At 39.4% G+C, this 25,054-nt stretch overlaps 1 protein-coding gene across 12 annotated transcripts in view; it reads left to right on the top strand.

Annotated features, from left to right (window-relative positions):
• The window catches only part of ppfia2 (PTPRF interacting protein alpha 2), a 418,215-nt gene that overhangs the window by 388,631 nt on the left and 4,530 nt on the right, over positions 1–25,054 (top strand). For 11 of the 12 annotated variants that reach the window (XM_048548309.2, XM_048548310.2, XM_048548305.2 and 8 more), the window contains 3 exons: positions 213–281; positions 2,890–3,040; positions 13,687–13,778. In XM_048548309.2, the coding sequence (XP_048404266.1) occupies positions 213–281; positions 2,890–3,040; positions 13,687–13,745 (279 nt within the window). In that variant the 3' untranslated portion in view covers positions 13,746–13,778. The remainder of the gene's footprint in view (positions 1–212; positions 282–2,889; positions 3,041–13,686; positions 13,779–25,054) is intronic. The other variant, XM_048548304.2, reaches the window with a different exon arrangement.

Genomic DNA, 25,054 nt, shown 5'->3' with positions numbered 1-25,054 from the left:
CCTGGTTCTTTATGGTTATAGCAACTCTCACTTACTTTCAATCATGTGTATTAAGGCCTCCAGCAGTCCATCCTTCTCCCTGGCTTGTTACACGATCAATCAAGTTAACTCCTGTTCACGAAGTAATTATCCAACCAGTTGAATGAGCTGATATGCATGTATAATATGTTTTACTTTCAAAAGCATTTATTAAATACTGCACTTTTCTTCAGGCAAGGCAGGTACTTGAAAGAGAGTATAATAATCTTCTTGCACTTGGAACAGAGCGGGCTCTTGATGATGTAAGTAATTTTTCCACCCTTCATTATGTAACTTCACATTGTTGTTGAATCTAACTTGTAAAATATGAAGTTTGCAGTTTGAAATTTGTTTCTAACAATTTTTGACTATCTATTCTTTAGTGTCATCAATTGAGTAACTTTTGTTAATGTTGATTGATGTTAAAACTTAATATATTGGTCTGGAGTTTGCTATTTGATTGGGCTGCTTGTTTTGGTCCAATTCCCCTCATTGGTGTAAACAATGGAAAAGATCTCAGAATTTTAAGTACAAATCACATTCAGAACAACTTAAGTTTCCAGAATCATATACATAATTAAAGGCATTGCCCTAAAATCAGGCCCCACACTATCCACTAGCCACACTTTCCAGGGTGCATTAATATCTATTGGGAGTTTCTAATCATAACACTCATTAGGATACTTCTGAAGACTCCAGTATTCAACTTGAGACTTTCAGGCATAGGACAAAAAAATCTTTCAAAGATTTTGCAAGTTCTTAAAAATGTTGCGAGGAGTTCACTAATTTAGCTCAATGTAATTGGAAGTAGTGTTTTACTTTTTTAAAAAAACATCTTTAGTAATTTAAATTAGGTTGCTCATAGGTAGTTGGTTGATGCTGTGACTAAAAATGCTCATTTTTTTGTGGTAAGTACATTTCAGTGGTGTTAATTAAACTTTGTCATATTTTGTTCTAAAACAAGACATAAGGAATATTTTTAAGGGCAGTATTTTCAAATTATTGCATGTGTTCAGATGCAACAGTTCATGTATATTGCCAAGTGTGAAATCTAAATGAGTTTGGACAGATTCAAGGGAATAAAGCACTTTTCAAAATAGGCACTATTTAGACTGCAGTTTATTACAAATTTGCAAACTGTACATTTTTAAAAAAAACTTGATGTTTTTTTATAACAGCTTGAAAGATATGCTCTCTTTATATTGCCGTGGGATTTTGGGACTCACCTGGAAAACCAAGCTTACCTCCGTACTAAAAACTGGTGCAGGAAGAGTGAACCAGTGCAATGTTGTGGCTTCTAGCCTTACCACTTTATTTCCTTTCATTCCAACCGTGGAAAGTTGCCTATTGTCATACAGCATGGAAACAGACCTGTTGATCCAGCCAGTCCATGCTGACAATTTTTCCAAACTAAACTAGTGCCACCTGTTTGCACAGTTGGAAGATTGCTGAGAAGAAATGAGCCACTGTTTCATTGAGTCAGCCACTTAGTTCTACCCAAGCTGAGTATTAAAAACTGGAAATGGTCAACAGTGCAAATGAGAAAGTCCTGTTTCTCCATTCTGTTTGCTATTTATGAATAGTTGTTCAATGGGCATTCTCACTGTTGCTGTCAAGACTACATCAGTTAGCTATATTTTGACCCTTTTACCGACAGAAGGTTTTGCCAAAGGCCCTCATGAGATTGAAATAAAGTCTAAATCCAGAATTCAGCCAGGATAAAGCCATGTTTTTAAGGGCTCCAGTTAACATTCTCAAGGACTACATTTTGGCTTTCATAGGCTACATTTTTTGGTTTTCAGGGGATCCTTGTTCATTCTGACAAACTAATTTATTTTAAAGTGATAAAGTCATCCTGTAACTATTTTTTCATATGTTCACATGCAGGGCATTTAAACTCTGTCAAGCAAAATTAGATGCTCCTCCTTACCCCAACTCTCTCTTGCACCTGCCTCCTCCATCCCACTCTCCTCTTTCAGCCTCCTTGCCTATTTCCTCCTGCAGCATTCACATCACATGCACTCTCCTGTGGCCTCCTTCCCACCTCCTATTCATCACGTCTTACAGTTCTTCCTCATTTCACCCCCTTTGAAGGTATCACTAACATCTTCTATAGATGCCTCTCCCCGCTGTCCGCACCTGGCTGTTCCTGCCACATCCAACCACAGCAAAAGGCCAAGCCTTTGGCAAAATGGCATTCACCTCAGCTACCAGCCAAAAGGCAGAGTGTCAGATCTGTCTGATTCCAGTCCCTGGTCCTCAGTCCATGATCCAACAAAGGTCCCAGTCCGCCGTCCCAAGCAAGAGGCACAGCTTCTAGAAAGTTCCCCACAAGTGTTTAATCTGCTGGCAAAAACAAAATTACATAACTACTGGCAAGTTCTTGACCCCAGCAATAGATGCGCACAAAGCCCCCAGGAAAACACAGCTCTGCCTCCCTAAGCAACTTCATTACTGCCAAAACTTAATTTCCTAAATGCTCCTTGCTCACCCAGTCACAGACTGTTTCTCTCTCAAGATTAATGGTAGGCTCCCTAGCTTATCAGCAGTAAACACAGGACAGAAGCAGTCTGAGTTCCACCCATCAATTCTGTTGACTCCCCCTGTGGGGTAACCTTTTGCCTTAGTTTTCCCCATCATTGAATTTTCATGGTTAGTTTGATGGCTTTCAGCAGATTCACCAACTGCCCCATCTGTTTTGAGCCCTGCATTTACAGGCATTTGTTTTCCGCCTGCCTGATACCCAGAGGTAGGGAGAAAACAAACTTGTAATTTAGATTTATAGTCATGTGTATACAAGTGAAGCTTTTTACATGTTATCTACAAATTATAAACCAGATCAAATATTTTCTTTACATATATTTCCACAAGGATGATGAGAAAAACTTCCAGCGAAGGCCATCCTGGAGAAAACAGTTCCCTTCCCGTGAAGTTCATGGAATCAGCATGATGCCTGGATCTTCTGAAACACTTCCTGCAGGTTTCAGATTAACAACCACATCCACAAAAAGATCATCTGATGGTTTGTATTATTAAATTGCTCAGGTCCCTTTCAAATTTAATATTTGAAAACTTCTTGCCATATTCAAATCAAATCTCTGAAGCAGCAGATTTGCTTGGTTTCTCTTTAAAATGGGTCATCATTGTGGCTATCAGTCTCAAAATACCTGTCATCCATCATCATAATATAAAGCATCATATTACAATTCGCTATTACTACAACAGTCACTAGGGAACTTCACAAACATAAGTTCTTCTAAGCATATAAATTGGTTGAAAGTTGACTTTCTGCCTTGTACCATTTAACGAGCCTCGCGTAGGTTCTCACATTTTTATAAATTTTGTGGCATCCACCAGTAGCCAAAGATGAAATGAGGAACATTTCAGCCTAAAGCCTGAATTTTCACCACAAAGGTAGGTTTGGTTTTGAAGCAGAATCCGACCTCTGATGGGAAACTAATCAAAGTTCAGGTTTTTGCCTCAGGAAGCCCTTAATTAGTGGAAAGTTGGGTTTCTTGTTCACTTGGAGCAAGTCATTTTCATCTGATATGGTCTGAAAGAATGCCTGAGATCTAATAGATTGAGGGAATAGGTGATGGATATATTAAAATGGTTAATTTAGTATGAATTGGCTACAAATATTGAGACTTGTATTCAATGGAATGTGAGTTTTATAGAGTGTAAATATGAAATAAAGCTCATTGGAAGCATAGACTTGGACTATATTTAAAAACAATCATCTAATGTGTAACACTAGTGGGGATGGGATGGAGACAGATTCAATGAAGTGTGAAACTCATTTCAGCAACAATCACTGAGGCCTAGGCAAAATTCTGTTGACGGTGACAAGGTTTCCACTGCAGCAGTGAAAAGCAAAATGTCAAGGGGTAATGTTAAAAATATATAAAGACTTCAATAATGCCAGACCACGTGGAATCAGAGGCTGCTGAGACTTCTTTGAAGACACCTTTTTGATGGAAAGTAAAATTTGCCAACAATCTGGCTTCCCACCATCACATGATCCCAATCAAGGACACAACTCAAGCCAAGATACACAAAGAATGATAAAAGTTTAGGGAGGCCTCAGACTCAAGCTGCATTTCTTTGATTCTGATCAAAATCAACGATTGGAGGTTGTAAAGAGAGACGGAGATGGTCACATCATGAAGCATTAGCACCTCACTGTTCAGTGCATGTCCTTCTGTTCCTCCCTCAAAGGAGTTGACTTTCAGGGCCTCATTGTCCTCATGGACCATATCTCTTTATAAGGCTATGTTATAGTGTGTAGTAGGTTCCCACAATAACAGACCATTGTAGGAGGTTACTTTACAATGGCAACTGTCTGATCCAAGCACAAGAATTACATTTCAGAAACCCAATGACATTGTCAATGTTTGTTCTATTCAACAGTTACTTACATTGTCTCTATATCTGGGCTCCGGTAGGGATCACCAGCCTCACTTAGAAAATTCCTTGTATCCTAGAATCCATGCATGATTTTGAGTATTAAAGTGCTATAATGCACATCTCTCTTAGAGGAGCAAGGATGGCAGCTCAACGTCTTTGGATATAGTTTCCATGGATGTTGGAGGTGTATGTTATTTTAAAAAATCTGCAGGTGTAGCTTGGGGTGGATAAATGTGGAGCTAGAAACGCAAAGCAAATCAGATGGCATCCAAGGAGCAGGGAAGTCAGTCGTTTGGGCTGAAACCCTTTGTCAGGACTCCGCCTAAAACATTGACTTCCCTGCTCCTCGGATGTCATCTAACCTGCTGTGCTTTCCCAACTCTGTATTTATAACTCTAGCTTCCACCATCTGTCTTCATGCAGATGTAGCATTGTTGGTTAAAGAAATATGTAGAGAAATGTGCAAAAGCAATAGGGCAGCAATAATTGAGAACTGAACTACACTAATATCAGCTGGGATACAAACACAGTGAAAGAAGCGCACACAACATAATTTTTGAATTGGGTACAAGAGAAATTCAGCAAACAACAAATCTGTTGAGAAAGAGCATAATTCTAAATTTAGTCCAAGGAAATGAAGCTGAGTAGCTAGATGAAATAGCAGTGGAAGATTGTTTTGGGAATAGTAATAATTAGATATAGCATCACTATAAAAAGTGACAAAGATAGAACAGGAGTAAAAATTCTAAAGTGGCAAGAAACCAATTGGATAAGCATATGGACGTACATGCAATAGTGTAGGTTAGATGGGCTTGAGATCGGTATGACAGGTCGGCACAACATTGAGGGCCGAAGGGCCTGTACTGTGCTGTAATGTTCTATGTTCTATGTTAAGACCATAAGACACTAAAGCAGATGTGGGCCACACAGCCTATCAAGTCTGTTTCACTATCCAATGAGATCATGATTGAACAGATAATCCTCAACTCCACTTTCATGCCTTTTCCCATAATACTTGATTCCCTTACTGATTAAAAAATCTATCTTGGCTTTACAAATACTGAATGAGCCAGCTCATAGCACTATGCATTAAAGAATTCCAGAGTTTCACTACCATCTGAGATTATGCTGTCTGTTCCTAGACTTTCTCACAAGGGAAGCAACCTCTCTGTATCAACCTTGTCAAGTTCTCATAGAATCTTGTATAATTCAAAATGTCTGTCTTTCATTCTTGTAAGTTCTGGAGAATAATAGGCCCAAATTACCCAAACTCTCTTCACAAGACCTCCATATCTAGGATCAGCCTAGTGAACCTTTTCTGAACTGTCTCTGATGCTGGTATATTTTTCCTTCAATAAGTGGACCAGAAGTGTTCACAGTATTCCAGGTATAGCCTAACTTGTGTCTTGTATAGTTTTACGAAGTCTTCCCTATTTTTATATTCAATTCCCTTTGAAATAAAGGCCAATGTTTCATTTGCCCTCTCTGTTACTTGCTGAACCTGTATGCTAGCTTTTTATGATTTGTGCATGAGGACACCCAAATCCTTCTGTGTTGTAGCTTTCTGCAGTCTTTCCGTTTTTAAATAATATTCTGAACTTCTATTCTTTCTGCCACAGTGTATAACCATACATTTTCACACACTATATTCAATTTGCCAAGTTTTGTCCCATTGGCTTAACCTGTCTGTACCCCTCTGTGGATTCTTTCTGTCACCCTTATCAGTTGCCTCCTCATCTATTTTGTCACCTGCAAACTTGGCTATAATATATACGCTTTCCTCAGCCATATCTTTGATATATATTGTAAATAATTGTGGTCCCAGAAATAATCTATGCAGCACTTCACCAGTTAACAGGTTGCCAACCTGAAAATTAGCCCCTTATCGCAACCATCTGTCTTCTATTAGTAAACCATTCTTCTTTCCACGCTAAAGTACTATCTCCAACACCATATAATCGTATCTTATTAAGTAGCCTAACATGTGATACCTTAACAACAGCCTCTGAAAATCCAAATATCCACATCCACTCCTTCCCCTCTACCTATTCTGCTTATTACCTCTACAAAGAATTAAAATGAAGTTGTCTGTCATGATTTCCCTTGCGTGAAGCTGTACTGACTCCACTTGATTATGTTTTATATTTCCAAACACACTGCTATTATATCCTCTATAATAGATACCAACATTTTCCCAATACAGTTGAAGCTGTAGTTATCTGATTTTGGTCTCCTTCCCTTTTTGAATAGAGTTGGCACCTCGACATTGGCAGTTTCCAATTTACCACCTCTTTTCCAGAATTTAAGGATTCTTGGAAGATGCTTACCAGCACATACACTAACTTTGTTGCTATTTCTTTTAATATCATTGTATCAGGACCAGATGACTTATTGGTCTTTAGTCCCATTACTTTCCCTAATACTTTTCCTCTGGTGTTAGTTATTGTACTTTTTCCTCTCCCCATTTAGTTCCTTAATTAGTAATTTTGGAAAGCTATTACTGTCTTCCATCATGAATACTGATGCCAAGTGTTTATTCAACTCCTCTGCCATTTTCATTATCTGCCCAGCCTCATTCTCTAAAAGGCCTATGTTCACTTTGGCCACTTTTTCTTTTTATATAATTTAACAAACTTCTGTTGTCCATTTTCATACTTGCAAGTTTATCCTCAAAGCCTTATGTTTTTCCTTCTATTATCTTTTTGGTCATCGTTGGCAGTATTTTACAACTTTCCTCGTCCTCTAGCTTACCATTAATCTTTGCCACATTTTAATCTTTTTGTTTCCTTGTTCAAATGTATGCTAGCCTTAACTTTCCTAGTTAGCCATGGTTGGCTTATACCCTTCCTAGAATCCTCCTTTCTCATGGAATATACTTTATTGCCATGAACTATTTTGTTAATGTTTGTCATTGTTCCTCAACTGTTATTGCCACTAAATTCCTTACCCAGTCCACTCCAGCCACCTCTGCCCTCATTCATTTTGTAATTGTGCTTATTTAAGCTTACCAAATCTGTTTCTGACTCAAATTTCTCCTTCTCAATTTGAATGCTAAATTCCACTGTATTATGGCTGCTGTTCTTTCGCAGACCTTTATTTTGAGATCATTTATTAAACCTGCCTCTTTAGGTATCACCAGATCCAAGTAGCCTATTCCAGGGTTGGATCCGTAACGTTGTTCTAGGAAACTTTCCTGAATGCTGTCTATGAATTCTTCCTTGTGACTACCTCTGCCCGTCTGACTTTCGTAACGTGTGTAGATTAAAGTCATTCATGATTGATGTGCTTTTTTTCGCATGCCCTCTTTACCCCTAATTTGTTTTCTGTCATATCATATAATTACTACTGAGGGCTGATAAACTACTCCAACCAATATCTTCTTTTCCTTGTTATTTCTTACCTCCAGCCATGTGGATTCTACATGAACCAAAAGCATTTCTTGCTATTATACTTATCACCTGTACCATCACAGCTATTGAATACATTTTGCTTTCTACCTATCGTTTCAAGAAGTCACATAATTCTGATTATTTCCCAGCTTTGATTTCCTTGCAGCCAGGTCACTTTGATGGCTATAAGGCCATACTCGTAAACCACTCTTTGTGCAGTAAATTTTCTTTATTTTGTTCTGCATGCTAGGTGCTTTCAAGACAAGAGCCATTAATAGTGCCTTTTTAAAAAACATTTTCTCCCTTTGACCCCATTTACTGTGTTTTGTTTCCCCCTTTCTGTCCGACTATGAGTATTCTTATACAAATAGCTGCACTGTAGTGCTGTCATATCCTTTTGCCTTATAAGGAATATAGGCCATTCATCTTCTCCTAACCCTTCCTTCCCTCACCCCCCTCAATTAGTTTAAAGCTCTTGCTACAGCCCTAATTGTTCTGCTGGGACACTTGTTCCAGCGTGGCTGAATTGAAATCCAAATAACCTGAACCTTCCATCCCAGTGCTGGAGGCAGTGCTCCATGAACTGAAAACTGTTTCACCTAGACCAATGACAGAGTCACTTAATTCCTTGACTTCATTTGCCGGCGCCATGTATCATTTACCTTGTCTTAGGGAGTAATCTTGACATTATTCTTTTGGAGGTTTTGCTATATAATTAGGATTCTGACTGTTCACATTCTTTTAGCAGAACCTCCTTTCAGTCCACCAATAATGACAATCTTTGTAAAATTAAGAGATGATTTGGCAAAAATGGACTCGTCTTAAATGAAACACAGTGGCAAATTGGTGGAAGGCATTCAAAGTGAGATTCTATAAGTCCCCACAAAGAATAAGGGAGATGCTGCCCATTCTAGTGTTCTCTATCTGTCTATCCAGAAGCATTCAAGATAACAAGATAAAACAGAAGAATAGAGCTTCTAATAATCTCAAGTTGAGTAATACGTTAGGAAACTTAAGAGAGTATAGGAAGCGCAAGCATGAAATGAAAAAAGTAGTAGCGTAAAGAAAGGATACAAAAGTATATTATGTGATAAAAGTAAGGGAAATCCAAAGATGGTTTATCTGTACATTAAGAACAAAAGGATAACCTAAGAAAGGTTCAGATCTTCCAAAAATATACATAGTAACTTGTGCATACATGCTGAAAATTTGGGCAGGATTCTAATTTAGTATTTTGCCTCCTTTTTTTTTACAAAGGAGACGGATGACAAATTCTATTAATGAGGATGATGGTGAATTGTTTGATAAAATAATCTAATAATAATAAAATTAGAAGGGAGGGACTGACCTGCTGGAAAGTTGATAAATCACCAGTGCCAAATAAATTGCATCCTATGCTGTGAATGAAATCCAAAGAAGGAGTAGCTGATGCTGTATGGATCATTTTCCAATCCTCACTAGATATAGGTACGATAGCAGAGGATTAGAGTTCTGCAAATGTTGTGCCATTATTCAAAATGAGTGCGAGGGATGGGACAAATAATTATTGCCTGATCAGTCTGATCACAGTTGTGAGCAAATTACCACAATCAACGTTGAGACATAGAATTACCTGTTACTTTAGGAAGACAAGGATTAATCAGGGATGGTCAGCATTTTTTTTTCTCAGGAAGGTTGTATCTTACTAACTTAACTTTTTGGGGAAGTAATAAGGAGGTTTGATGAGGGTAGTTCTATAGATATTGTCAACTTGGACTTTAATAAGTCCTTTGCCAAGGTTCTATACTGACAGACCATGAAGAAAAATTAAAATCTATGGGATGCTAAGGAATCTGATGAGTTGAATCCAAAATGGGCTCAGTGAGAGGAAATAAGGGTAATGGTTGTTAGAAGTAGAAAGTAAGAAATGTATGAAAAGGATGCAAATAGAAAGTGGGTCTCCACAGGGCTCATTATTGTATCCCTTGCTGTTTGTGATATATATTAATTTAGATTCAAAAATAGAGGTTTGATTGAAAAATTTGCAAAACCACACAAAAATTGGCTGGATAGTTGTTAGTGAAGAGGATAGCTGTTGACTGCAGAAATTGACTATATTCCAAACAATGGTCAGGTTGAATGGGCAGAAAAGTGGCAGATGAATTTCTTCACTCCCGAGAAGTACATGGTTATTAATTTGGAGAGGAAAAAGAATGGGAATGAATATCAATAAATCAGGAAGGCTGTGGTAGGGGTCAAGGAAGTGCAAGATTTTGGAGTGCATATCGGTAATTGCAACGGTAGTAGATTCACCAACTTTAGGTACATTTAAGTCGTCATTGGATAAGCATATGGACGTACATGGAATAGTGTAGGTTAGATGGGCTTCAGATCGGTATGACAGGTCGGCACAACATCGAGGGCTGAAGGGCCTGTACTGTGCTGTAATGCTCTATAGGGACAATAGATAAAGTGGTAAACAAGGAATATGAGATGTTTTCAATATCTTGCACAGTGAAAGAAAGTAAGAGCAGGGATTTAATGTTGGAGCAACATAAGACACTGGTTAGGCCACAGCTGGAGTTTTGTACAGTTATGGTCATCCCAATACATGAAGCACATAATTGCTTGAGAGAGTACCGAGGCAATTTACAAACATTGCAGGGCTTTAAAATTGCAGGAATGAGGACAGATTGGATGGACTAGATTGCCTTCCTTAGAGTAGGTCAGGGTGACTTAATCAAATTGGACAAACTAATGAGAGGCTTGAATAGTGTGGACAGGGAAGACATGTTTCCCCTAGCAGAAAGGTCAATTGTCACAAAGCGTGTGATTGTTAGGAGATTAGGAACAACATATTCACCCAGCGAGTGGTGAGTGTTTGGAATTTGCTGCTCAGTTTGGTGATTGAGGCAGAAAACCACTTTCAAGGGGAACCTGGATCTGCACCTGAAGTACTACAACCTGTAGGGCGACAGACCAGGTCCTGACAAATGGAAGTGGAATAGGCAGCTAGTTTATACATCTAATGCAGATACAATGGGCAGAATGGCCTATTTCCATGCTGTAACTTCTCTCTAGTTCTTTCTGAAGCAGCCTGACCAGTACAAGATTAAGGAATCATAGAAGTTTCCAGGAGGATGAAATGGCAGCTATCTGGAATGGAAATGTACATACAAAGGCGTCCTTTGGTGTGGTCACAAACTAGGTGGGCATTGGGAAAGTGGAAGCCTTTCCTGCTGATGGATCTCACTAACCGTTCAGTTTCTGGTCAATGGTAAAACTAATCATGTTTACAGCCGAGGATTCAATATGGCAATGCCATTGAATGCCAAAGAGTGATGGTTAGATGCTCCCTTGTGGGAAATGATCATTGTGTGGCACCTGTGTGGTGCAAGTGTGCTACATGCTGCTTTTCAGCCCAAGGCTGGGCAATGTCCAAGTTTTATTGCACATCTGCTTCAGCATCAAAGACATTTCAAATTGGTAATTGCACAGCGTTTAGCACAATGAATGTCCCCACCTCTAACTTGCTGATGGAGGAAGATCATTGATGGAACAGCTGAAGATGGGCCTTGAACATTAGATGACGTATGGCCTACGACACTATCTTGAGGAATTCCTACAATGATTGAGATGATTAACTTCCAGCAATTCCACCATCATCTTTTGTGTTAGATTTGACGCCAGCCCATTGTGGGAGACGATGGCCTCGTGGTATTATCACTAGACTATTAATCCAGAGACACCCCAGTAACATTCGAGGGATCCGATTTCAAACCTCCTCTTGGCACTTGGAGGAATTTGAATTCAATAAGTGTCCGGAATTAGGAGTTTAATGATGACCATGAGATTATTGTCAATTGTCAGGAAAAACCCATCTGGTTCACTAATATCCTTTAGAAAACTGAGATAAGGGAAACCGCCATCCTTACCTGGTCTAGCCTACATGTAACTCCAGACCCACAACAATGTTGCCCATTGCCCTCTGGGCAATAAATGCTGGCCTAGCCAGTAATGCTCACATCCTTGCTTGAATTTAAAAAAGTTCTCCCCTTGACTCCCATTGATTCCAATTTTGCTAGGGCTCCTGCATGAAACAAAAGCCAAAAGAACTGCGGATGCTGTAAATCCGGAACAAAAACAGAAGTTGCTGGAAAAACTCAGCAGGTCTGACAACATCTGTGAAGAAAAGAAATCAGAACTCTGAGAAAGGGTCACTGGACCCAAAACATAAACTTTGATTTTTTTGTTTTACAGATGCTGCCAGACCTGCTGAGCTTTTCCAGCAACTTCTGTTTTTGCTCCTGCATGAAACACCTGCTCAAAGGTCCCATCATGTCAAGGCAGTCCCTCTTACCTCACCTCTGTAGATCAGCTCTTTTGTCCATATTTGGGATGAGGAAATAATAGGGTCAAGAGCTGAGCGGCTTGGCAGAATCCAAACAGAGCATCCGTGAGCAGACACTTATTTTGCATGTGGCATTTGATAGCATTATTGATAACTCCTTCCAATGCTTTGCTAATGGTCAAGAGTAGCCTGATTGAATGATAATTAACTGTGTTTGACTGGTACTGCTTTTCCTGCAGATGAGATAACTTGGCAATTTTCCACATTGTCAGAATAGGGTCCCATAGGGGTCACTGTCAGGGCCCTTGCTGTTTGTAGTTTATATAAATGATTTAGACTTGAATGTAGTGGGGTGGGGGGGTTGACCAATAAGTTCACAGACAATTCAAAAATTGTGCAGTATTAAATAGTCAGGCCGATAGTGTTGAGACTAGAAGAGGATATAGACAACCTTGTCGGATGGGCTAATTAGTGGCAAATACAATTCAGTCTGGATAAATGAGAGGTGATACACTTCAGTAGGGCATACAACGCGATGAAGGATGTGACAAATAGTACGACGCTGTGAAGCACTGAGGATTAGACGGTTTGGTTTGCATGTATGGTGGTCCCTGAAGGTATCAGGACAGGTAATTAAGAAACCAAATGAGATATCTGGCTTTTTTAGTCGAGGCAGAGACTTGAAAAGCAGGGAGGTTATCTGGAACTGTATAAAATCTTGGTGAGGCCACAGTTCTGGAATCCGCATTAAAGGTAGGATGTGATAGCTTGGGAGAAGGTGCAAAAGATTTACCAGCATGTTGCCAGTGTTGAAGGGTTTCAGTTATGAAGAGAGATTGGACAGACTGGAGTTGTTTGCCTCAGAGCAGATGAGAATCAGAAGAGATATGATTGAGATATATAAAATCAAGAAGAATAGATAGAAAGAAATTGGTTCTTTTGATGAAGGGATCAATGACGGAGGGCATAGATTTACGGTATGATATGAGGAAAAACCAAGAGGGTGATGGGAATCTGGAACTCACTGCCAATAAGGGTGGTAGAGGCAGAAATTCTCATTACATTTAAGAAGCATTAAGATGTGCGTTTGCAATGCCAAGGCATCCAAGGCTATTTATCCAGTGCTGGAAAATGAGATTGGAATAGTTAGGTGGTTGTTTTTGAATGGTATGGATGCAATGGGTCAACACACCTTTTTCTGTGCTGTGGATCTGTGTCTGTAATTTGATTTCTGTTTTACTGTAACAGCCATGAAAGGAAATTAGGGTATGAAGTTAAACAAATGTTTAAAAGAGGGATTTATCATTTTAAGAAAGCAGCTAGTCCTGAACTTAAACTGGACTAAAGAAAATTTTAACAACTAGGCATAATGCAAACAAATGAAATACATTGTAAGTTATCATTTCTTCAGTTTGTTACAGCTGTATATTCAATGTTGAAACTTGTGCTATTTATTTCAAGAGAGCAGACAAAGTACAAAGGTTATATGACTTATAAGACAAGGCCATGATCGGTATTAATTAATTATTTGTGCAATTCTAGTCGGCACATCAGGAATGCAAAGGATAGACAATTCCACCATTCGGACTTACTCTTGCTGACAGCCAGGGAAGTTGAAACAGCATTATTTTGAGGTAAATGTTATTCTCACTCTTTCTTTGTTACGTTAACAAAATCAAGAGCATATTTAAACTTTATTGGAAGAGCAACCATTTACCTTTATGAGTATATTTTACAAAGTGAAAGACTTGAGCAATTACTGTTATTGGTTTACATGAACATAACTTGATCCTGGTATATACTCTGGCTTCAATTTCAGTAGCTAATAGATGCAGTCGCAAGCTAATTCTGTTTGAGCAAACTCTGACTTCAGTATTGTATCGGTTTTTGACACTGCTCTGATGCCTGTCTTACATGAATTGGGAACTAAATTGGATAATGTGTAATAATATATTCACATTAACATTATAAACTGAAAATAAGGCAAAGAGCCACATAAACAGATGTTAGGGAAAATGACCAAATGACCATGAAAATGTTAGGTTTTAACAATTAACTTAACCAAAGACAGAGTGACTAAAATTGGGATAAAACTGCAAATGGTGAAGATGGTGAAGATCTAAAACAAGAGCAGAAATTGCTGGAGATACTCAGCAGGTCTGGCAACATCTGTGAAGAGAAAGCAGTGTTTCAAGTCCAGTAACCTTTCTTCAGAACTGATAATAGCTAGGAAAAGGTGGAATGCATACATTTATAATGCATTAAGCAATTTCTGTTTTTGATTACATTTGGAAGTGGTGGCACACATCACATGTCACATACCCTTCTCCCCATCCAACAATCCATGTTTTCACTATTTTTGAATAAATATGAGGCAGCATGGTGACTCTGGTTAGCACTACTGCTTCACAATGTCAGGGACCCAGGTTCTCGAGTGATTTGTGGAGTTTCAACCTTCTCCCTGTAACAGCATGGTTTCTGCTGTGTGCTCCGTTTTCCCGCCACAGTCCAAAGATATGCGGGTTAGCTGATTGCCATGCTAAAATACACCATACTGACCAAGGATTTGCAGATTAGGTGGCAAAATGCAGTGTCACGGGGATAAGGTGGGCTGCTATCTGGGTCTGGTTGGGATGCTGTTTGGAGGGTTGATGTTTCCACACTGTAGGAATTCTATGCGCTAAGATGAGTCCCCAATAGATGAGATCTACCTCAACATCTAATTAATACATAATGGATAGTCATGCAAAGTCAACTTTCTGTCATGCAAATTCGGGATGTAGCTATCACGACTGTGCCAAGGGGCTTCCAGGGTGTTACAACTGGCACAAAACCTATCGTCTAACAAATAATGAGGATGGCTAAGGTGTACCACAGTGTGTCCGCAGAGCATATCCTATCATCTGTTGTTACTGTCCAGACTTGTCAGGGTCAGTGCCAGATTATAAGCACAGAGTTTCTCATAATTGTTCCAGGAGACCATTTGCAGTCTACTGAACGTTAGTAGCCTTTGAATAGCAATGCTGCAGCCACTGTGCTGACACAGTGCAGTAACAGTTAGACAAGCAAAGACAAATCAAAAACATGTACTAGGGACTGCAAACGGTTGATTAGCCAACTTCTGCATGCAACATGGTATGATTTCATTTATAAATTTAGCCTATAATGTTTATTCTGTGGGGGTGGTTTAAAATTAATAGAATATAGTTTCCAAGCAGAAAATGCGATTGCATATTTTTATTTTTCTGTATTTTTGATTGTGGACTGAAATGGGAAAGGACTGTTTTAAAACCAAGTGTTGTAGAAGTGATCACTTTTTAAAAAAACAAGTTACCAGCACTTATTGTAAGTGCATTTTATACCGTCATTTGTTCTTCCAGTAGGAGAGATTTAGTTGCAGACAAACTGGCATGAGGGAGTGTGTACAAAAATGAGATTCAGCCAATCAAGCATCTCATTGGTGACCAGTGGTTGATGACAAAAACCTTTTGCTTGCCAACAAATGTGTGATTGGCTCCCAGGTAGCTAAACAGCTTGTCGGTATGAATAAAATAGCCGAAGCCATCAAACCTCCAGGCAGTAAAAACACAAGGTATTTCCCTGACCAGTTGAGTTAAGTTGTAACATTTGACCAAGAAATCAGACAGAACAAAGAGCAAAGAAAATTACAACACAGGAACAGGCCTTTCGCCCTCCAAGCCTGCGCCAATCCAGATCCTCTTTCTAAAGTTGTCGCCTATTTTCCAAGGACCTGCACCCCTCTGATCCCTGCCCATTCATTTACCTGTCTAGACACATCATAAATGAAACTATCGTGCCCGCCTCTACCACCTTGGCTGGCAACGCCTTCCAGGCACCCACCACCCTCTGCGTAAAGAACATTCCACTCATATCTCCCTAAAACTTTCCCCCTCTCACCTTGAAATCATGACCCCTGGTAATTGTACCCCGCTCTAGGAAAAAGCTTCTTGCTATCCACCCTGTCTAAAGCTGTCATGATTTTGTAGACCTAAATCAGGTTCCCCCTCAACCTCTGTCTTTCTAATATAAATGATCCTAATCTACTCAACCTCTCTTCATAGCTAGCACCCTCCATACCAGACAACATCCTGGTGAGCCTCCTCTGCACCCTCTCCAAAGCATCCACATCCTTTTGGTAATGTGGCGACCAGAACTGTGTGCATAATTCCAAATGTGTTCAAACCAAAGTCCTACACAACTGTAACACAATCTGCCAACTCTTGTACTCAATACCCCAGCCGACGAATGAAAGCATGCCGCATGCTTTCTTGACCACTATCGACCTGCGTTGCCACCTACAGGGTACAATGGACCTGAACACCCAGATCTGTCTGTATATCAATTTTCCCAGGGTTTTTTCCATTTCCTCTATAGTTTGCTCATGAATTGGATATTCCAAAATGCACCACCTCACATTTGCCTGGATTGAACTCCAACTGCCATTTTTCCACCCAACTGTCCAATCTATCTATATTCTGCTGCATTCTCTAGCGGTCCCATTCATTATCTGCTACTCCACCGATCTTAGTGTCATCTGCAAACTTACTAATCAGACCATTTATACCTTCTTTCAGATCATTTATGTATATTACAACCAACAGTGGTCCCAACATGGATCCCTGTGAAACTTCACTGGTCACAGTTCTCCATTTTGAGAAACTCCCTTCCACTACAACTCTCTGTCTCCTGTTGCCCAACCAGTTCTCTATCCATCTCGCTAGTACACCCTGGACCCCATGCGACTTCACTTTCTCCATCAGCCTACTATTGGGAACCTTATCAAATGCCTTACTGAAGTCCATGTATATGACATCTACAGCCCTTCCCTCACCTATCAATTTTGTCACTTGCTCAAAGAATTCTATCAAGTCGGTAAGACATGACCTTCCCTGTACAAAACCATGCTGCCTATCACTAATAAGCCCATTTTCTTCCAAATGCAAATAGGTTCTATCCCTCAATATCTTCTCCAGCAGCTTCCCCACCAATAATGCCAGGCTTACTGGTCTATAATTACCTGGATTATCCTTGCTATCCTTCTTAAACAAGGGGACAACTTTAGCAAATTCTCCAGTCCCGTGCTGAAGGATGCTGCAAAGATATTCGTTAAGGCCCCAGCTATTTCCTCTCTCACTTCCCTCAGCAACCTGGGAAAGATCCCATCCGGACCTGGGGACTTGTCCCCCCTAATACCTTTTAGAATACCCAACACTTCTCCCCTCCTTATGCCAACTTGACTGACAGTAATCAAACATCTATCCCTAACCTCAACATCTGTCATGTCCTTCTCCTCAGTGACTTTTGACGCAAAGTACTCATTAAGAATCTCACTCATTTTCTCTCCTTGTATAACATCCCTCCTTTGTCCTTGAGTGGGCCAACCCTTTCTCTAGTTAACCTCTTGCAAATAAAAGGCTTTGGGATTTTCCTTAACCCTGTTTGCTAAAGATATTTCATGACCCCTTTTAGCCCAATTAATTCCTCATTTCAGATTGGTCCTGATATTCTTGGAAAGCGTCATCTGTTTTCAGTCACCTGTATGTATGCTTCCTTTTTCCTCTTTGCTAGTCTCACAATTTCACCTGTCATCCATGGTTCCCTAATCTTGCCCTTCCTATCCCTCATTTTCACAGGCACATGCCTATCGTGCACTCTATTCAACCGGTCATAAAAACCCTCCCACATATCAAATGTGGATTTATCCTTAAACAGCTGCTCCCAATCCACATTCCCCAGCTCCTGCCAAATTTTGCTATGGTTGGCCTTTCCCCAATTTAGCACACTTCCTTTCGGACCATGAGTATTTTAAAACCTATGGAATTATGATCACTAATTCCAAAGTAATCCCCTACTGAGACTTCAGCTAACTAGCCGGGCTCATTCCCCAACACCAGGTCCAGTATGGCCCATTCCCGAGTTGGACTATTTACACACTGCTCTATAAAACCAGATGTTCCTTACAAATTCTGCAGCATCTAAACCCCTAACACTGTGAATTCCAGTCAATGTTGGGAAAATTAAAATCTCCCATCACCATCACCCTGTTGCTTCTACATCTTTCCATAATCTGTCTACATATTTGTACCTCTATCTCACGCTCGCTGTTGGGAGGCCTGTAGTACAGCCCCAACATTGTTACCGCACCCTTCCTATTTCTGAGCTCTGCCCTCATTGCTTCACTGCACAAGTCCTCCAGTGCCCTCTTTCAGCACAGCTGTGATATCGTCTTTGACCAGTAATGCAACTCCTCCACCCTTTTCACCTCTCTCTCTGTACCGCCTGAAGCATCCATATCCTGGGATATTTAATTGCCAATTTTGCCCTTCTCTCAACCAAGTCTCAGTAATGGCAATAACATCATACTCCCAGGTGCTAATCCAAGCCCAAAATTCATCTGCCTTACCTACTGCACTTGTCGCATTAAAACAAATGCGCCTCAGACTACCCATCCCTTTGCATTCATCATCTGCTTTGTGCCTACTCTTCCTTTAGTCACACGGACTTCCTTATCTAGTTCCTTATAGTCTTTAGTTACTGCCTCCTTACTGTCCACTAACCCACTCATTTGGTTCCCATCCCCCTGCCACATTAGTTTGTAATCTGTGTCTATAATCTGTGAACCAGTTGTTCTGTACCTCCTGCAAGGAAGTAAAACAAAACACGAAGAGAGAGATTGATGAACAGTAAGTTCTGACAAACCAAAAGGATCATTTCAGCAATCTGTGTGGACAGGGACCGTTGAATTTGCCTTCCCAGTCATTCCCTGTACCCATAACAACAATGGATGTATATGCCTGTCTGTGTCTGTCTCTATGAAGCTTTAACTGGTAAGAGAATATGTTGGCAGTATATAATTACTTGCCTGTAGCTAGAATTTATTTATTGTAATCCTTGTTAAGTATAGAACGCTTTCTGCTTTCTGTCAACCTGGATCTAAAAAAAGACAGGTAAATCAAGGAGTTTTGCATATCTTGATAACATCTTTAACATTGTAATGACCCTGAAAATATCAGTGCTTGATTTCCAGTGTGTGGCTCAGTGAGAAGTAACAATGGTCATGTACAGCGGGAGGACAGACGTTGGACTGTTGGTGAATAGGAATTTGGTTACCAGTATTAGAAAATAACAGTCCTACAAGTTCCTTCCTCCACCCCCTCCTCATGGTTCTGCACACCAGCAAGATTCTTGATATTTACAATCCTATGTCTTCAGTTCCAGACAGCAAAAGCTTTATTTCAGCATGCTGCTCTTCCACATTTCACGTAGGCATGCCAGTGCAGTAGAGTCATTAGCCATGTGGATATAAGCTTCCTATCTATTTGACATTTAGGTTTTTAAAAATTCATCTCCCTCTGTTTTTCTTTTTCCTCACTTTCCATCATGTCATTTTCCCTCTAACTAAAGTCTTTTCTCGTTTTCTCTCAATGTCAAGTTTTTAATTTCTTGCTGTATCTTAATTAATTCCCACTGGGATACCCCTGTTTCAGGTTTCACTTTTTCAATTCTAAATGTTGAAAAATAACTTGAAGCTTCTCATCCTTATGAGATCCTGCTTTTAGTTCTACCTTCAATTTATCTGCTAACTCTCTCTGTTTAACTTTGCACAACATTTTAAGTAACCACTGTTGTATCTCTCAGTTCCAGAAAACTTCTAGCAACATTCAAAGCCATCTTCAAGTTCCATGGTATTTTATGTCCAGAAACATCAAATACTCAAAACATCAAAAAGACACAGATCCCTCCTAAATTCAAGGAATTCAAATCCCAAAGGAGCCTCTATTTGTTATGATGCCAGCTGATAGCACTAGTTGACAACTCAGATCCAGACTGAAATCTGGCTTGGTAGATAATTTTTTAAAAAATAATTGGGTGGTGTTTCAGTGAAATACAAACATGCAATGCTGCAGATTTAAACAATGAAACAGGAGTTTCTGATGCAATGGAATTGAAGATAAACTAGAACAAACCATGCTGTTTACATATGGTACTAGGAGTTACCATTGTCCCAGAAGATCATAGGGCTGTTCCCTCATCAAAGAAAGATAACTGGTGGTAAGTTTAACCTAAGAGCCACCACTCAGGCATGGGATAAGGTTGAGAAGGCAGGACCAACATGGTAACCTCAGCTGGTGTGGGAATTAAACCTGCACTGTTGTCATCAATCTGCATCGCAAAGCAGATGTCCAAGCTAACTAGCCCCTGTTTATGTATAAACTTGAAAAATTGAAACCCATGGCCACATAATATCCAAGCTATTACAATAACATCATTTTACAGCTTACATCCACATGGCTAATGAGTCTACTGCACTGGCATGCCGACATGAAATTTGAAAGAGCAGCATGCTGAAATAAAGCTTTTGCTGTCTGGAACTGAAGACATAGGGATTGTAAATATCAAGAATCTTGCTGGTGTGCAGAACCATGAGGAGGGGGTGGAATAGGAGTATAAAGGAGGTTGTGGAGGAAGGAAAGAGAAAAGAAAATTAAAGGCAACTGAAATAGGTCTTTTCTTGCAGGACTGTTATTTTCTAATACTAGTAACTATAGTACTAATATCAGAAGGGGCCCCTTTGTCTATCATATCTATAGGTTTGACTTAACTGTATCTTTCAACTTCCAGTTTAATTGCTTTTTCCTAGATAATTCACACAACTGAGTTTAGACTTTCATGGCTTCAAATAATTCATTTAGCTTTCTAACCAAACACTTTGGTCTGGCATTTTGAAACTAAAACCTTAATGCTAAGGTAGCCTATTTCCTAATTGTTCTGAATTAAGACCATGAGAACTAGGAACAGGAGAAGGCCATTTGACCCTTTGACATTGCTCTGCTATTTAATAAGATCATGCCTGATTCCCCATTCCTCATGATAACTTTCCTGCCCTTTCCCTATAACCCTCAATTCTCCCACTGATCAAGAATCTAACCATATCAGCCTTAAATATTCACAAAGCCTCTGTCACTGTGGAAAGGAGTTTCAAAGACTCACATCTGTGAGAAGAAATTCTGTCGCATCCCAGTCTTAAATTGGCACCACTTTAAGCTGAGAGCATGCCCTTTGGTCCTAGACTCTTCAATGAGGATAAATATCCACCCACAACATACACCCTGTGAAGCCCCTTAAGAGTCCTATATGTTTCATTTAGATCACCTCTCATTCTTATGTACTCCAGTGAATATTACAGGATTAGAAATTCATACCATTTAGCCAAACACATAAGACAACCCTTCCGTACCAGGCATCATCCTAATGAACCTTCTCTGAGCTGCTTCCAATAAAATGGTATCTTACCTTAAAAAGGGGACCAAAACTGCTCACAGTGCTACAGATGTGGTCTCACCAGAACCTTGTATAGATGCAGTAAGCCTTCCCTACTCTTATACTCCAACCACGTTGAAATAAAGCCCAACATTTAATTAGTCTCTCTGATTATCCGCCCAACGTGTGTGCTAGCTTTCTGTGTTTCATGCACAAGTATCCCAAGTCCCTTTGTGTTGCAGTTTTCTTCTCCCAAAATGAACCCCTTTACATTTCCCCACGTTATACTCCATTTGCCAACTTTTTGCCCAAATCCTTAAACTAATCAATGTCTCTCTCTGTAAATTGTTTGTATTCCTGTCACAACTTGCTTTCCACCTATTTTGTCTCATCCCCAAAATTGGCTTATTTCCTTCTTCCAAGTCATTAATATATTATGTATATATATATATAAGAAACAGTTGTAGTCCCATCACTGATTTCTACAGAATCCCACTGGTTGTAGATTGCCAACATGCAAAAGAGCCCCTTTGTCCCCACTCGCTGTTTCTTGACCATGATCATTTTATCTATCCATGCCATTATACTATCTCCAACACTATGGGTGCTGATCTTATGACTTAACCTTCTGTGGGGTATCTTACCAATTGTCTTCTGGAAGTCCAAACACAACACGTTTACTGATTCTCCTTCATCCACTCTGTTTGAGTCTTTCTTGAAAACTTCTTATAAATTAGTTCAACATTATTTCCCCTTTATGAAGACGTGCTGACTCTACTTGCTTACATTATGGTTTTCTAAATGTACTGCTATTACTTCCTTAATAACTGATTCCAACAGTTTTCAAACATTAGATGTTAGGCTAATGAGCCTATAATTAACTACTTCTGCTCCCTCCATTTTTGAATAGGGGTTTCATACTAGCAGTTTTCTAATTCTCCAGTACTTCTCCAGAATCCAAGCATTTTTGGAAAGTTACAACTAATGCATCACTGTCACAGTAACTACTTCTTTTAAGATCCTAGGATGTAGGGCCAGGGAATTGATCTGTCTTTAGACCCATTAATTTGGTTAATACTTCTTCAGTGAAGGTGAAGGTACTTAATTCCTCACTTGTATTTTTTAGTATGTAATGTAATGTTTGGAGTATCTTCCACCATAAAGACTGATGCAAAATATCTGTTTAAATCCTCTGCCATTTACTTTTTCCCATACTTATCTCCTCAGATTCATTTTCTAAGAGGCTTATGTTCACTTTAACCTCTCTTTTTATATATTAAAAGCTCTTATTGTCAGGTTTTAGATCCCTCACTTGTTTGCCCTCAAAGTCTATTTTCTGCCTCTTTATTATCTTTTTGATCCTTCTAGATTTATCCTAGTCTTCAGGACTATCACTGACTTTTGCCTCCTTCTACTGTTTTTTCTTTCAACTTTAGACTCTCAACTTCCTTCACTAGCCATGGTTAGTTTATTTCTCTGCGTCTTTCCTCCTGAGATATATTTTTGCTGAGAGTCATGAATTACCACCCCTAAATGTCTACCATTGCTTACTTACTGTGTTTCATGCTAATCATCAGCCCAGTTCACATTAGCTAATTCTATCCACATTTCATTGTAATTCTCTTATTGGCTCCGTGACATATTGCTCCAAGAAATTATCCCTATGAATTCTAGGAATTTTTTGTAATAGCTCCCTTTCCAACTTCATTGATTGACCCAATTAATATGAAGATTAAAGCGACCATAATTATTTCTTTTTTTTAAACATTCAATTGTTCAAATATTCATCCATTCATTCAATCAATCCCTCATTCATTCATTTGATCATTCACTCATTACACTCTTTCTTACTGTGTTGCTACCTGAGGATCTATAGACTACTCCTACCAGCATCATCTTCCCTTACTGTTATCTACCTCCACCTAAATGGAATCTGCATCCTCTGAGCCTAGATCATCTCTCATAACTGTCTTCATTTCATCTCTTAAGTTACCCTTTTCCTTCCTTCCTGTCTTTTTGAAACGTCAAATATCTCTGAATATTAAGCCTCATTTCTGATCCCCCTATAACCATCTGTCCGTAAAGGCTACAAGATCATATCCATTTACCTGAATTTGTGCCGTCATTTTGTCTGTCTTATTCCAAATACTACATGCATTCAGATTCAAAGCCTTTAGGCCTACCTTCTTAACCATTTTTAATCATCCTAACTTTTCTTTGAACTGTGGCCCTGTTTGCCTCTTGCCTTGATAATCTTGTCGACTCTTTTTGCATTTTACTGTTCTTTCTTTTGTTACCATTGTTTACTCCCTTTCCCTTGTCACCCTGCTTAGGTTCCTACCTCCCAACCATTCTAACCCAAACCTAGTCCAACCACACTAGCAAATACTTGCCTTGGACATCAGTCCTGATCTCAGTGTCCCAGGAATCTGAATCCCTGCCTTTTGCATCATCTTTCCAGCCATGATCTACCCCATTTGGATGAGACCTTTAAAACGTTCTTAAAATCAAATAACAATTTTAGGGACTTTCTTCCCTGGACCTTGATAAAACAGATCAGAGCCGCTAAAAATGATAATCCACAAATAAAAGCCTCTACAAACTATAAACCATAATGATAGTACAAATATTAACCATCTGTACTCACCCAATCAGCAGCTTCAATTTTCCCTATGTACCTTATCAATCCTGACTACACCTCAGGAGTTCTGCCTCTGCAAGAAGTGAAGGTACTCTGGGTTACTCCTTTAAAAGTCTTCCTGCTGCTCTGCTCAGCTGCTGTTCACCAGATTCACACACTCATCTTTGCTGGGTACTTTAACAGTATCTTTAAAAGGTCACTCTTTCCTCTTATGTCCCAAATTCCCTGAGATGTTATTTTTATACTAAAGTGCAGAAGTACTCAACAGTGAGAAATGGAGGGTCTGATCACCTCTTCCTATCAAGTTACTCCCTGTTACACCAAAGTCAAGTTACATTCTAATACCACAAAGCAGTGTTTCAGTGCAGGCAAGGCAGCAGCACTGAACCCTTACTTATTTCTTTAGAAAAACTGTTTTTGCATCAAATTCAACCAAGTTTTCAATGAACTGAAAGGAACAGCTTTCCAAACTACAGTTTTTTTTTTGTAAAAATAAGCAGTTATTTTTTCTTAATTGAAAGCAAGCTGATGCTTTTCAAAGTTTACTCTCTTTGGTCATAAATTCACAGCTCAAACGAATTTCCACTGTCACCCCACAAGCTACTCTGTGGTAAATACTGTTTTAAAATACATGGATATCACATAGTTTACATTACAACAAATTTAGGCTTCCTGCATCTCCCTGGCAAGAGAGATGGAAAATTTTGTAGCTCTTATCGAAAAGAGAATCTTTGTGACTTAAGTTTCACAATGGCAAAATGTGAGACGGTGCTAAAATCTCTAGCTCCAGATTGGAAAGAATCAGCTATATAAGCATTCATTTCCATATTTTCTTTACCGTTACTGACAGAGCAGTTATTTGCCCTTTTCTAAAGTTGCAGTTGTGGCTGCAGGAGTCGGCAAATTTCAGTCAGCACCTTATTGGAGGGCAGACACCTCATGTTGTTGAATGCTGAGATTCATACTGAGAATTGTTCACAATGCTCC

The sequence above is a fragment of the Stegostoma tigrinum genome, chromosome 18 (assembly GCF_030684315.1).
Source record: "Stegostoma tigrinum isolate sSteTig4 chromosome 18, sSteTig4.hap1, whole genome shotgun sequence".
In the NCBI taxonomy this organism is placed as follows: Eukaryota; Metazoa; Chordata; class Chondrichthyes; order Orectolobiformes; family Stegostomatidae; genus Stegostoma; species Stegostoma tigrinum.
The sequence above is the reverse complement of the archived record's forward strand: the minus strand, read 5'-3'. Positions and strand labels throughout refer to the sequence as shown.